A 15983-nucleotide genomic window follows, 5' to 3' on the forward strand; every position below is an offset into this window, starting at 1 on the left:
CATCCACAACTGAGTATCACTTCCACTTTGGCCCAGGCTCTTTATTCTTTTCTGGAGGTGTTTCTCCACTTTTTCCCAATAACATATTGGACACCTACTGACCTGGGCGACTCATCTTCCAGTGTCAAATCTTTTTGCCTTTTCGTACTGTTTATGGGGTTCTTGAGGCAAGAATACTGAAGTGGTTTGCCATTCCCTACTCCAGGGGACCACATTTTGTCAGAACTCTCCATCATGACCCATCCATCCTGGGTGGCCCTGCATGGTATGGCTCATAGTTTTACTGAATTACACAAGACTGTGATCCATGCGATCATTTTGGCGAGCTTTCTGTGACTGTGCATAGGAACCTGGAATGTTAGGTCCGTGAATTAAGGTAAATTGGATGTGGTCAAGCAGGGGATGTAAAGAGTTAACATCAACACTTCAGGAATCCGTGAACTAAAATGGACAGGAATGGGCAAATTTAATTCAGATGACCATTGTATCTACTATTGTGGGCAAAAATCGTATGGAAGAAATGGAGTAGCTCTGACAGTAAAAAAAAAAAACAAACAAGTACAAAATACAGTACTTGAGTGAAATCTCAAAAACAACAGAATGATCTCAGCTCATTTCCAAAACAAACTTTTCAACATCACAGTAATCCAAATCTATGCCCCGACCACTAATGCCGAAAAAGGTGAAGGAGAACAGTTCTATGAAGACCTACAAGAACTTTTAGAACACCAAAAAAGATGTCTTTTTCATCATAGTGGATTGGAATCCAAAAGTAGGAAGTCAAAAGACACCTGGAGTTAACAGGCAAGTTTGGCCTTGAAGTACAAAATGAAGACAAGCAAAGTTTAACAGAGTTTTGCCAAGCAAATGCACTAGTCATAGCAAACACCCTCTTCTAACAACACAAGAGACGGCTCTAAACATGGACATCAGATGGTCAATATGGAAATTAGACTGATGGAGAAGCTCCATACAGTCAGCAAAAATAAAACCAGGAGCTGACTGTGGCTCAGATCATGAGCTCCTTATTGCCAAATTCAGACTCAAATTGAAGAAAGGAAGGAAAACCACTAGGACATTCAGGTATGACCTAAACCTAATCCCTTATGATTATACAGTGAAGGTGAAAAGTAGATTCAAGGGATCAGGTCTGAGTGCCTGAAGAACTATGGATGAAAGTTCATAATACTGTACAGGAGGCAGTGACCAAAACTATCCTTAAGAAATACAGGAAGGCAAAGTGGTTGTCTGAGGAAGCTTTACAAATAGTTGAGAAAAGAATATGAGAGAAAGGGAATGGAGAAATGGGAAGATATACCAAACTGAATGCAGTTTCAGACAACAATAAAGAAGATAAGAAAGCCTTCTTAAGTGAACAATGCAAAGAAATAGAGGTATTAATAATAGAATTGGAAAGACTAAAGAAAACTGAGATGCCAAGGGAACATTTCATGCAAAGATAGGCACAATAAAGGACAGAAATGGCAAGGACCTAACAGAAGCAGAAGATATAAAGAGGTAGAAAGAATACACAGAAGAACTATACAAAAAAATTAAGATTTTTATAGTTTACCCACACCCAGATAATCACAATGGAGTGGTCCCTCACCTTGAGTCAGATATCCTGGAGTGTGAAGTCAAGTGGGCCTTAGGGAGCATTACTACAAACAAAGCTAGTAGAAGTGATGGAATTCCAGTTGAGCTAATTCAAATCCTAAAAGATTATGCTGTTAAAGTGCTGCATGCAATATGCCAGCAAATTTGGAAAACCCAACAGTGGCCACAGGACTGGAAAAGGTCAGTTCTCATTCCAATCCCAAAGAAAGGCAATGCCAAAGAATGCTCCAACTACCATACAATAAAGCTCATTTCACATACTAGCAAGGTTATGTCCAAAATCCTTCAAGCTAGGTTTCAGCATGAGAACCAAGAACTTCCTGATGAACAAGCTGGATTTACAAAAGGCAGAGGAACCAGAGATCAAATTGTCAACATCTGCTGTATCACAGAAAAAGCAAGGGAATGCCAAAAAAACATCAATCTCTGCTTCACTATGTTAAAGCCCTTGACTGTGTGGATCACAACAAACTGTGGAAAATTCTTCAAGAGATGGGAATACTGGACCACATTTTTACCTGCCTCCTGAGAAACCTGTATGCAGGTCAAGAAGCATCAGTTACAATCAGACATGAACAACAGAATGGTTCAAAATTAGGAAAGGAGTACGTCAAGGCTGTATACTATCACCCTGCGTATTTAACTTATATGCAGAGTACATCATGAGAAATCCTGGGCTGGATGAAGTACAAACTGGAATCAAAATTACCAGGATAAATATCAATAATCTCAGATATACAGATGATACCATTCTAATGGCAGAAAGTGAGGAGGAACTAAAGAGCCTCTTGATGAAGGTGAAAGAGGAGAGGGGAAAAGCTAGCTTAAAATGCAACATTCAAAAAAAGAAGGTCATGGCATCCAGCCTCATCACTTCATGGCACATAGGTGGGGAAAAGTGGAAACAGTGACAGATTTTATTTTCTAGGGCTCCAAAATCATTGTTGAGGGTGTACTTCAGCCATGAAATTAAAAGAGGCCTACTCCTTGGAAAAAAAACTATGATAAACCTAGACAGCATATTACAAAGCAGAGACATTACTTTGCTGACAAAAGGTACATATAGTCAAAGCTATGGTTTTCCCAGTAGTCATGTACAGATGTGAGAGTTGGACCGTAAGGAAGACTGAGCACCGAAGAATTGATGCTTTCAAACTGTGGTGTTGGAGAAGACTCTTGAGAGACCCTTGGACAGCAAGAAGTTCAAACCAGTCAATCCTAAAAGAAATCAACCCTGAATATTCACTGGAAGGACGGATATTGAACCTGTAATACTATGGCCACCTGATGCGAAGAGCCACCTCACTGGAAAAGACCCTGATTCTGAAAAGGTCCTGACTGAGGACAGGAGGAGAAGGGGGCTACAGAGGATGAGATGGTTGGATGGCATCACCGACTCAATGGACATGAATTTAAGCAAACTCCTGGAAACACTGAAGGACAGAGAAGCCTGGTGTGCTGTAGTTCATGAGTTCACAAAGAGCTGGACATGACTCTGACTGAACAATAAAAACAAGGTAAAAATCTAAGACTCTGCACAGTTTCTGGTAAGCCTAAGTCAAATAACATTAGAGAAAGCAGAATAGAGAGAAGTATGCTTTATAATGTAAAAAGATTCAACGGAAAAGGAAAATAAGCCATAATATTTGTGTAAACAACGTATTATGAAATACATAAAGCCAGAAAAAGATTGCTGCAGGCAACTATCACCAAAAGGAACTTATAACATTGTAAGAAAAAAATTAATGAAACTATGGCCACAGAGGGGACACTAATAAACTCTTTCCAAATTTGTCAGACTATGTAAACCAAACATAGGCAAGAATACAGAGTATTTCAATAATACAACCAAACTCAGTTTACTGGAAGTATATGCATACATGTTTTAAAAAGAATAATATAAGTAAATTTTTTATTCTACAGAGAACATATATGCTTCTCTTATATTCATGATTTATAGAGATCAATGATGTATGTGGTCACATAGTTATTAAAAACATAGTTATTATGGGCAGCATTCTCTAATAACAAGATCAGAATGACTTCCTATCACACATACTCCTCCTGTCATAAAAAAAATTTATCTTCAAACTAAAGAAGCATTTTGTTCTCAGATACATATTAAAACCTCAGATACAACCGAAGCCTCTTGTAAGAAAAATATTTCTATTTCTAAAATACTTTTATTAAAATTTAAAAACTGAAAAGAAAGTAGCTTTATCCAGTCCACAGTACTTATTATTAGCTTTATTTACAATTCTAAAGAAGCTTTTTTGAAAATACAAACTAAATATAAGCTCTTTCAAATAGCCTAAGGTTCAAAAGTACAAAAATATACAACATTAGAATGAAAAGGCCAATATAACAAAAAATAAAAATTATAATATTTGTAAGAAAATATTATATGCAATGCAATATTGTGGCAATTAATTAGGAAATTCATAAGAAAAATATTTTCTAACAAAATACAAATTTCCATAATTGACTAAGGACATTGAAGAACATGAATATACTAATAATTAGGGAAGTTATAAGGACTGTCAAAGATTTAAAAAGGTGGGGGGGCTAGATGGTTTTGCAGTCAAATTATATATGATATGAAAATAATAGTCCTTCCAGGGTTTTTCAAATTATTCCAGAGCAAAGATGGAAAGCTTTCCCACTCATTAGCATAATCTTTAGTTAGCACAAACTTGGTAACATTGCTTTATAAGAATTATCTATGATCAAACAGTTAAATCCAGTTAATATTAGAAATCAACACAATTCAATTGAAAGATTATAAAATCTACCAATGTAATTTATCAACAAATAAAGGAACAAAGCATTTAATAAAATTAGGCTGTTTTTTGCCTTAAGTAAAAGAGAATGAAATGAGAATGACATATATACAATGAAGATGATTAACCATAACTCTTAGCCAGTATCTATGAAACAATGAAACACTAAAGACACATAAGACAGGCATGTCCACTGGCACCATTATTATCAGCATCATTTTTAAGCTTCAAACTAATGCAGGAATACAAAGAAGCAACAAATGTGCATAAATGCTTGAAAATAGTATCTCCATTTGCAGATATGTCATAAATCTAGAAAACCCAAAGACTTCCCTAAAACCTAGCTTCTCTTATAACCAGCAAAAACAATTTGATATTCAAATAGTAAGCAAATCTCATCCACAATAGTAGCAAAACTATAAAATACTAGGCAAAAATTTAGCAAGTTTAACACTGAAGTATAGGTTCTCAGTGAATCAAATGTAAGAGACAAAGCATGTCCCTTAATAGGTAAACTGACCATCTTAAAAAAATATAGCACTGAGGAAGACCATGAACTTTTCCTTAGTAAGATTTAATAAAGTATAAAACATGTCGAGTCCAGTTCAGTCTTATGTTAATGAATAATGAATAATAATAAGTAACAGGCTGTCCTATAGTCACTCATCTGTATTCTGTATATAACTAACACAAAATGAAACTAGAAAGTAAGACTTCACAATAGGAGTCCTTCACTATGAAAATGTCACAATATGAAACCTAACAAAATTAACTCATGTTTTCCCTAAGGAAGAGAAAATTATAAAGTTTTTTGTTGCTGGGGCTTATAATAGTAGCTCTCATCCACCTAAAAACCCCTTTCATCCACTACTATAATGATAATAATAAACTAAGATTAGGTATTTCAAATTATATGTGTGCCATTATACATTTTAGTGTGTCCTGGGGATACTTAAAATCAGAGAGCACATATGGACCATTAAAAACTTTTGGAAAAATATTATTTTAAATAACCACAAATGAGAATGTTAAAAATCTTAAAAAAAATTTTTTTAAAGAAATGTATGGTCTGTCTCTTAGAATTAATATCCAGGTTAAACTTCTACTTTTCTGTATTAATTTACTGATTGATTGGTGGAACCAGATATAATTACTCTTTACATTGAGTTATAATCCAATACCATGCTACAGGGCTTCCCTGGTGGATCAGTTGATGAAGAATCCACCCTGCGATGCAGAAAACCCAACTTCGATCCCTGGGTTGGGAAGATCCCCCAGAGAAGGAAATGGCAACCCACTCCAGGATTACTGCCTGGAAAAATCCATGGACACAGGAGCCTGAAGGGCTACAGTCCAAGCCGTCACAAGAGGCAGACACGACTTAATGACTAAACCACCATCTCCTTGCTGTAATAATTCTGTTGCTCAAATTGTTTACGGGGAGCTCATTCAGGTTTGCTCCTCCTGTGTCCTTCATCTTTCCTGATTTTGGAGCACTTCCTTGCATTCAAATAATACAGTATCTCCAGGTTTTTCTTTCGCTGCTCCAGCCCTGGAATCAGCCATTTCTCCAAGGAATCCTGTTTTCTTTTTACATGAGAATGGTATTTAGAAACCAAAATTTGGGTACTGGGTGTCAAAGATTTTTCAGCTGTAAAAAGATCTCTCACACCAAAAAGCATTACAAGGAAAGGTCTAAGAACTGAATAGCAAGAAGTACAGTTTAAAGGGATTAAGATAAAAAGAATCCTAAGTAACAATAACCTATGAGGTACTGAGAGGTCAAGAAGCCTGGAGATCCCAAAGTCTATCTAGCAAAAAATGGAAGAAATCAAGCAAATCACAAATATCATAAATATTTAGATACCAAAGGAGTGAGACTAGAATATTTTTATTGTTTTGTTACCTTAAAATATTCAATGACCTTAACCCCTTACTCATTTTGGAAAAATTCTAAAAAAAAAATTCACAATTTTCACATTTTGCAAAGATCAACAATGTTGACAGCAGCTAGGTACTTTTACAGCCTTTTTACTCCAATTTGAGTCCTCCAGAGCCAATCCTCAAGTCGCCCGTGGCTCCTCCTTCCCCATTTCTAGCAATCACTGAACTCAATTCATTCTTTCTTCATCTCTTTCTCTACGTAACAATCATCTGACCATTTCCTACATGAAATACCATACCATTCTTCCAACTGGTCTTTAAAGAAATTATTTTCCTTACAAATATTTTTGCACATGAATACAAATAATTACACGTAATTTATTTAAAAACTTCATTATTCAGCCCTAATTTATCTTTTCACCTACAATTTTCTTGTCATTCTGTTGCCCCAAACTATACCTACCTAGTTGTTATTTACAAGTACATCCTCCATTTCTCTCCAAATCTTATTAATATCAGACCAATTTATACACATATAAAATAATTCTGAAATGGCAAAACTGTTGATAGACATGAGCTGATTCGTATCTTTGCTCCAATATAGAAGAAACATAAAAATGAGACAAATTTAGAAATGCATTGTATAAATTTGCATTGAAATTTGTTTAAAATGAGTTTGCCAATACTACACTCTAACCAAAGAACTGTAACCAGAGGAAAAACCTTTCCCTCTGAGGACAGCTCTATAGGTTTACTCGGTTTTCTTGCACTCCAAGAAAAGTCTTTTCATTGTCTCTGTTTTGTTTCTTCAGATTTCTTATGATTCAGGAAGGCTTACCTTGAATGCTGGATTAATTTTTAAAAAATCAATGTTATAAAAGTGATATGATAAGAACACACAAAAAGGCAAGACAATGATTTATAAAATCATGAAACAAAATAAGATCTATAAGTAAAAACAAAATCTATAAATAAAAAAAAAGATGTAATTTTCCTTCTCAAATTTTACTGAAGAAATCAGAAACAGAAATCTGAAACCTACTTTATGCTTTAGAGATCTACAGAACTTCCTTCTCACTGAAATATGTATTTTAATTTCAACTTCTATTCTACATATCTTCTTTTATAATAGGCCCTAAGATAAAAAGGTAACAGAAACACACATCCATTTATAATTAGTTTTTTACAATATTTTATTTCTGTACTGAATATGAAAGGATTTCTGCTTCTTCAAAGAGTAAGCAAACTGCCTATCATCAGCTTTAGACCTCAGATTTCAGCTATGCAGGCCACCATATTCCTTATAGAAAGCAGAAAAAGTATTTCTTTCCTTGAATTGCAGTTGTAAATTTATCACATCAGGTGAGAACAGGTAGTACTCTAATTATCCCCTTGCTTCTCCATATATTATAGGAACTACTATTGCTATGCAAGACTTTTAGACATCTAATTTGGAATTAAGTTACTATGAGCTTTTAAAATATCAAAAGAAATTTAGACTTGTCAGCACATTAAATATGGTATCCACTATATCTTTACCTCTTAAAGTCAAAGGTAATAAAATAACAACAGTTCTTGTTTCCTTAACACTCACTACAAAACCTACAAAGAAGTATGTATGATTTTCGCAGTAACTCTGTGAAGACAGGCGCTACTTCCAGTCCTAAGTTTACAGGAGAGAAAATCAAAACCAAGATTTCACACTGGAATTAAGTAATAAAGCAGAGATCTGAACTCAGCAAGCTGAACGTAAAGATTACAGTTTGTACTAAGTATCGTTGTTCTTCATAACACTTTATTTATTTATTTTTTTTTTAGGGGTCATAACACTTTAATTGCAAACTGGTACTGCTTTTGAGCAGCTATATGCTAAAAGAAGGGCAAGAAAACTGAATTTAGTGCCACATAAAATAGGTATACAATTTTGCTAACTAGGTAAGACTGTTTCTTGTATGACCACTTCTGATCCATCATCTTATTTATAAAGTAAATACATGCTAAATTTTAAAATTACTACACAAAACAAGAAGCATTTTCAAATTCTTTTCCCATTTAGGCTGTTACATAAGATTGAGCAGAGGAACTCTTCATTTGCCAGGATGTTTCCTCAGTTCCAGGAAAAGGAGGAGGGCTCTAAAGCACAAAAGCTTAAAACAAGAGAAGGAGACGGCACTAACTTATACCTGCATAACAAACCTCTTTATCGTGATTTTCCTGGTAATCCTCCACAACTGGCCTCCCCATCCTCACTTTCTTCTTTGTCTGCAGCTGAAGATGCTATTAAGCCCACATTATAAGCCACCCTGGAGATCTCATTCTCCCAGGAATACCTTCTATGAACCCAGGAGGTATACATGTTAATAAACTTTTGTTTTCCTCTTATTAATCCGTCTTTTATTACAGAGGTCTCAGCCAAGAACTCAAGGGTAAGGGGATCATTTTTTCCTTCCCCTACAGACCTTTGCCTTAGAAGTGCCACAGCGCGTGAGGGGAGAGCACATTACCAATCTGCTACCTTATCTAACCTAAACCAGTCAGTCACAGTTCTTCCTTCTCACTCATAGTTCACCACTGTCCACATTTTAAAAATTCAAGAATCACACATGTTTATAAAGAAGCTGTTTTTGTTTCCTGTTGTGAATGTCTATAGATACCCATATATAATTAACAATTTAAAAATTTTCAGGCCTACCTACCTTACAGTAGGTAGCTCTTCTTAAAAGTGGCTGAAACTTCACTTTTTCTATTAAGTTTACTAATGTCTAAACTGGAATACTGTCAAATATTTAAAACCTCTATTCTTGGATCAAGGTATCCCCAAACAGAAGGTTATATACTGCTCTTTAAGCCACCAAATAAGTGATCTATTAGAACACTTTAATGACCAGGCACAGCTCAACCAGGAAATTAAAAACTGCCAAATATCAACACGTAAGAAGATTAAATCCAGATATACTGCACATAAAATAAACAGAATACTAAGATTATGTGCAAATATATTATATGGTAAAAGGAAATACACTTGTCTTTTAAAATTCAAGGCGAGAGTCTTAACATTTAAGGATATTCATTTTAAAAACACTTATAATAAACATAATAATTATGGAGGAGAATAAGATAATAAAGTATGAGAAACAAGCCAAATCAATTTTATCTCAAATTTTGAACCTGTCTTTTGTTTCTTAAGTAACTAAATTTCAATTAGATTATGCAAAGTAGCCAACTCAATTTCCTAATGCAAAAAGATTTATATATAATCAACAGGTACATATACTATTCAAAGAAAATGCTAAAAGCTATTTTTATTTATTCACTGGAAAATGGGGGAAAGTGTTCAATTACTACTATAAGAGCGGGGCTGAAGCACTACCTTGTCAAGAGAGACATTCCTAAATCACTTTGCAAAAAAGCTACTCAAAATAACATGTTCATTTCAATATTAAATTGTACTCCTACAAGTTTCTATAATCTGAGGACAAATCTCAGATTACTGACAAAGTGTTACTACACTGATTAACCTTTGGTTGATCCTATGCTGTAGGATCCATCTGTTTTATTTACTGGTATATCCAAAGTTTCTAACACTATATGCCTTACAGGTGACAGATACTCAAAAACCATTTGCAAATCAATGAGTCAGTCTTTCAACTGGCTTCACTGTTTACTGGTACTCTTCTTACTCATTCTATTTCAAACCAAATTTTACATTTGAAAAATCTAAAATTTCTCCACGGATTTTGCAGTCTCTTTTTCAATAAAATTTTGAAAAAAGCTCTCATTTTCCCTTTATTTCACTCTATTCATCTGAAGTCACAAATAAACTACTCTTTTTTTTCCCCAAGTCTACTTCAAAATGTACTAAGACTACACTGAAAATCTCTCCTATGGTTTTGAATATCTGGAGATTGTGGTCAGGTAAGAATGGCACGGCCCAAGTACCAGACCTAATCAGGGTATCAGTTAGCTCAGGGCTCAGAGCCAGTCCCTCCTGGCCTTTTAACTTCTACCTGAAACATGAAATTCATAATACATTTTATGAAATATAATTACCATGATAATTTAAAGTATCATTTTAAAGCACTGGACTTACCATTATAGGTTATTCTTGGCTTTGTTAAACACATCACAAGATGTAAATCCATTTCATCTGAGGGTACAAATTTTGAGCATACAGGGCACTTAAATCCTAAAAAATAAAAGAAATCCATGTTACTTAACAATTTTAAATATCCAGCCTTGCTCTTTAAAAAGGCAAGGAAGAAAAAGCATTTCAAACTTCAGTATTACATGTACATTGATACACTACCTATGCGCAACTTAAGTTGGGAAAAGAGTTTGTGACTATTAGTGTCTGACTTAAATCAGTTTATGAACACCATCCAATTTCAATGAAGAAAATCTGATTCACTACAAAACTCTCATATCCTCTTCTAATGTATGGGTCCAATCATTTTCATTTATTTTTTCATTAATCTGAACTTACCATTTTGTTATAATAGCTTTGTATTCTGACCCTCTTTCCTGACAGTACCTTTCCCAGCTTGGTACAGTACAATTTGAGTTGCAAGGTTTTATAGATAGATAGTACCTTACAAACTATTCTATTCCACTGACCTTTTAAAAATTTATCTGATGAAGAAAGTGAAGCCTTTTGTGGAACAGTAAAACCAGGTCTAGAATCTAAGACTCCTGACTCCTACTATATTGCACTTATTGCCATACCACAAGTCACAAGGCAAACAGAAAATAGCACCAAATGTCAGATTTCTTAGTCAATTTTGACACAAATATTAGTTTCCTACAATATTCAATTTGCACTAAGTACTTGCCAGCAGTACTCTATTAAAAATAAACTGGTAGACTGAAGGAGGGAATATGTTATGAATTCAGCTCTATCCTGCTCCCTCATTTACCAAGGGTAACTGTTCATTCATGGGTCCTTGCTGTTTCCCTGTAGACGTACTTACTGCCCTTTCCTCCAACATCTCCAACCTGCATAAGCAGTGAGCCGATAAAGTCCATTTATAGTCTGGTGAGGAACGACTAATCAGAAGTGGCACAAAAAGATGGCCTGAGCCAATTCGTTTTTCTTGAAAATATGACTAAGAAACAGCAAGAGGGTCATGGGTCAGCTGTAGACAGCTGAAGCAAAAAGGGCACATGAAGTTAAGAGACTGTGGTGGGCTATCTATTCTGGGTCATGTGTAGGCTGAACTTATAGGAGAAAAGCTATCAGCAAGCACAGGAAAACAGCTCACATGGAGATCTTAGAGCAGATGTGCAGAGAGGAGCAAAGTGCTGTGAGAAACAACAAGAGTGGTGGGAAAGAAAAAAAAGTCCCTAAAAGCTGACCCAGATTGTGGTAGCTTTCTACTTCTAGTATACATGTGCTCTGATAGACACTCTTCTCCTTTCATGTTGACATGAAACCCACTGCAACTCAAGACAGAGTAGAGTCATACCTCATGCAGAGCTCTGTTGAATCGGAAAAGGTTTTGGCCTGCGTACTTAATCCACGTACTCAACTTCCTAAATGAAATACGTGTTTCTGAGCAGTTTTTCACATTGTATTAAATACATTTCAAGAGAAAGGAATAAAGGTATATTTAATTCCCACTTCTTAAAAACCACCAAAAAAGCAAAAGAGGATCAATCTAAAATTAAACTACAAAAACAGCTACAACCCTCAAACAATTCTGACACAAATACTAGCTACTGCATCAACGTGGCAAAACATGCATCAAACAGGGAGAAGACAAAGAAACTATCAAGCAGCATTCCTATTTCCAGGACCATTAGCAATCTTTTTCTTAGAATTGCAAAAACATCCTTCTCTTGAAATTAAACAGGACATTAAAAAAAATTTTAACTACTTAATTTTCTAACTACTGATCAAAATCATATGCATACTGACACATGAACTTTAAGTTACCAAACAAAAGTGCACAACCATGAACCTCTGAGAGCCATCCAGCTGCCCACAAAGTAGAGCCTAAGGAAAAAAACTCTGTACAGAGGACTACCGTATTTCTAGTTAAATACAATAAACTATGTGTTTCTTTCTCCTTCGCCTAAAACCCACTAAATTGAAAATAAATATAACAAAATAAGGTAAGGAACTTGAAAGGAGACAGCAGATGAACAGATGGGCGGAATTGACAGGACTGAGAAAACAGACATACTAAGTGTCTGCAGAAGCCAATTCTCACTACATAATTCTCAAAAAACTCAAGAACCTATACCTCCAATAACTTTCCATGCCAGTGATGAGGTTAACCATGAGGTTAAAATAATGGACTAATAAACAGAATAAAAGAAATTCCCAAGTCTCCAACCCATGTCGTGTAACCAAGCAAATACAGCTTCGCAATGAGAGTAGAAGAATAAGAGTTCACTACAGGAGAAAAAAAGACCCAAAACAGATTGGCTTGAGGACACCAGGTACAGCAAGGAGAAGGAAAGAAAACAAAGGAATAAATAAATATCTATGTACAGAAAAGGGCCCTTCCTACAAATCTCCTTTTCTCTACCAAAAAAATCGGTAGCTTCTTCTCTTAAATCAGAAATTCCACAGATGAAACATCAAGATCCTCGTCTGTTGATAAGGTTGCTGCTGTGTGTTTTTTGGTGTTTTGGCTGGTATACCCTCAGGGAGAGATCCTAGAAATGGGATTGCAGGATTAGTAGATTACATGTGTCATGAGGAGATTACACATGTATCTACTTAGATATTCTGAAATTACCCTCTGTAGAGGTTGTACAGTTTAGTACTCCTACCAGCAATGTGTGAAAGTGCCTGTTTCTCCACAGCCTCTCCAAGAATGACTGCCAGTCTTTTGTGTTCTTGCCTGTCTGGGATGAGTCATAATATCAGTGTAGAGATACAAAGCCCAAGGAGAGAAAACAGTATGTACAAAGAACCACCTGGATTTTTAATTAGAAAACAGTGAATTAAACACATATTTCTCTCCTCCCTCCTAAGTCCACTAAAATGAGAGTAAAGAAATAAACAGAACTTCTTGAGAGGAAAGCGCTTCTTACATTCTGACACTGTTCAGTTTTTCATTTGTTTAAGGGTTGGTTGCTAATCTTTCTGGTGAGATGTCGAACATTTTTGCCCATTTTTCTAACAGGTGTTTGGTTATCCTCATTTTTAAAGAGTTCTTTGTATATTAAGGATATTGTCCTTTTGTGATAAGTTATATTTCATCAGCCTTTTGAAATTGTTTCTGCTGTGTTTTAACTGTGCATTTTTTTTTTTTTTTTGGTTTTGTGTTAGGTATATGAGAAGAAAACCTGAAAAGCTGTTTGGAAGCTTTAAATGTAAGACTTGCAATGGCACCCCACTCCAGTACTCTTGCCTGGAAAATGCCATGGACGGAGGAGCCTGGTGGGCTGCAGTCCATGGGGTTGCGAAGAGTTGCACATGACTGAGTGACTTCACTTTCACTTTCCACTTTCAGGCATTGGAGAAGGAAATGGCAACCTACTCCAGTGTTCTTGCCTGGAGAATCCCAGGGATGGGGGAGCCTGGTGGGCTGCCGTCTATGGGGTCGCACAGAGTTGGACACGACTGCAGTGACTTAGCAGCAGCGAGTTTTTCATTTCAGTTATTATACTTTTCAGTCCTGGTGGCTTAGATGGTAAAGAATCTGCCTGCGATGCAGAAGAACTGAGTCGGGAAGGTCCGCTGGAGAAGGAAACGGCAACTCACTCCAGTATTCTTGCCTGGAGAATCCTATGGACAGAGGAACCTAGTGGGCTGCATACAGTCTGTGGGGTCTCAAAAAGTTGGACATGACTGAGCTGATAAGACAGACATTATACTTTTCAGCTCCAGAATTTTTTGTTGGTTTTTATTTGTTCTCTATTGATATTCTGCTCATTTGTCATTTTCTTAACTTTCTACACCTTTATTGAGCATCTCTAAGACAGGCATTTTAATTATTTAATTTAAAATTTATTTATTTTAATTGGAGGCTAATTACTTTACAATATTGTATTGGTTCTGCCGCACATCAACATGAATCCGCCACGGGCGTACACATGTTCACCATCCTGAACCCCCCTCATGTATAATAGCATATAAGACAGGCATTTTAAAGGTTTATTTCTTAGTATATCTGCCATCAGGTCTTTTTCAGGGACCTTTTCTGTTGATTTTTCCCCTTTGAATGTTTCTTTGTATGTCTTGTGTTTTTGTTGTTGTTGAAAAATGGACATTTAAATCTGATAATGTGGTAACTCTGAAAATCAGATTTTGCCAGGAACAAGTGCACCACTGCCTGCCCTCTGGCTGGGAATGGAGGGGAAGGGCAACTGCCTCTGTGCTAAGAGCTGAAATTAACCACAGTGTATTGTCCAAGCCTTCCTTCCCCTGGAAGTTGCAAGCCTTCAGTAGACTGCAGACTTCCAAAATAGTTCCTTCAAACAAATTCCACCCATTCAGTTTTTGCCTAGGTGGGGAGGTAGATTCCCTGAGTGCATTCTACTTTGCCATCTTCCCATGGTCTTTTGGTCAGTCGTGTCCGAGTCTGTGTGACCCCACAGACAGCAGCCCACCAGGCTCCTCCGCCCATGGGATTTTCCAGGCAAGAGTACTGGAGGGGGTTGCCATTGCCTTCTCCGGAAAAACTCGCTAGAGGGATTCAAAGGCAGATTTGAACAAGAAGATGAAAGAAAACAGTGAGTGTGAGGATAGGACAATGAAGTTATCATGTCTTAGGAGCAGAAAAGTAAAACAGACCGAAAAAAGTGAACAGGGTATGAGACCTGTGAGACACCAACAAGCAGACCAAAATATACATTTGGGAGTTCCAGAAGGAGAGAGAAGGGAGTAGATAAAATATTTGAATAATGGCTGAAATCTTCCCAAATTTGATGAAAGACACGAATATAAACATGTGAGACACTCAACATTCTCCATGTAAGATGAGGCCAACTAGGTCATATTATAATCAAATTTTCAAAAGACAAAGAAAAATTATTGAAAACAGGGATCCTCAATATGATTATAAGCAGATTACTCATGATAAACTTGGATTCCAGAAAGCAGCTGGCAGGTGGAGAAAGGAAAAAACCATTAACTAAGAATCTTATATTCACAGACTTCTCAGGTGGTCCAGTGGCTAAGACTCCACACCCCCATGAGTGTTTGATCCGTAGTTAGGGAAGTGGATCCCACATGCCGCAACTGAGACCCACCTCAGCCAAAAAAAATCTTATATACAGCAAAACTTCTTCAAAAGTGAGGGAGAAATGAAATTCCCAAATAAACAAAAGCTGAAGGAGTTTGTTATCACTGGCATGCCCTACCGGATATGCTCAACCGAGTCCTACAAGCGGAAATGAGAAGATACTGGACAGTAACTCAAAGCCATATGGAGAAATAAAGATCTCAGAAAACGTCTTTAGATCAAGGGAAACTGTTATCAAGGTGCCATACTGGAGGAACTGCACCTGAAAAGCTTCAACTATAACTGGACCTGACTTAGATAACAAGACTGTTGTTGTTCAGTTGCTCAGTCGTGTCCAACTCTTTGGAACCCCATGGACTGCAGCACACCAGGCTTCCCTGTCCACCACCAACTCCCAGAGCTTGCTCAAACTCATATCCACTGAGTCGATGATGCCATCCAACCATCTCATCCTCTGTTGTCCCCTTCTCCTCCTGCCTTCAATCTTTCCCAGCATCAGGGTCTT

General features: G+C 36.5%; 1 protein-coding gene across 1 annotated transcript in view; it reads right to left on the reverse strand.

Annotated features, from left to right (window-relative positions):
- Positions 1-15983, reverse strand: part of ZNRF2 (zinc and ring finger 2, E3 ubiquitin protein ligase) — a gene marked incomplete at its 5' end in the record, with an annotated part of 93766 nt that overhangs the window by 27401 nt on the left and 50382 nt on the right. The window contains one exon of the mRNA XM_010829411.1: positions 10372-10467. Coding sequence (XP_010827713.1) covers positions 10372-10467 — 96 coding nt within the window. The remainder of the gene's footprint in view (positions 1-10371; positions 10468-15983) is intronic.

Source organism: Bison bison, unplaced genomic scaffold, assembly GCF_000754665.1.
Source record: "Bison bison bison isolate TAMUID 2011002044 unplaced genomic scaffold, Bison_UMD1.0 scf7180017858770, whole genome shotgun sequence".
Classification (NCBI taxonomy): Eukaryota; Metazoa; Chordata; class Mammalia; order Artiodactyla; family Bovidae; genus Bison; species Bison bison.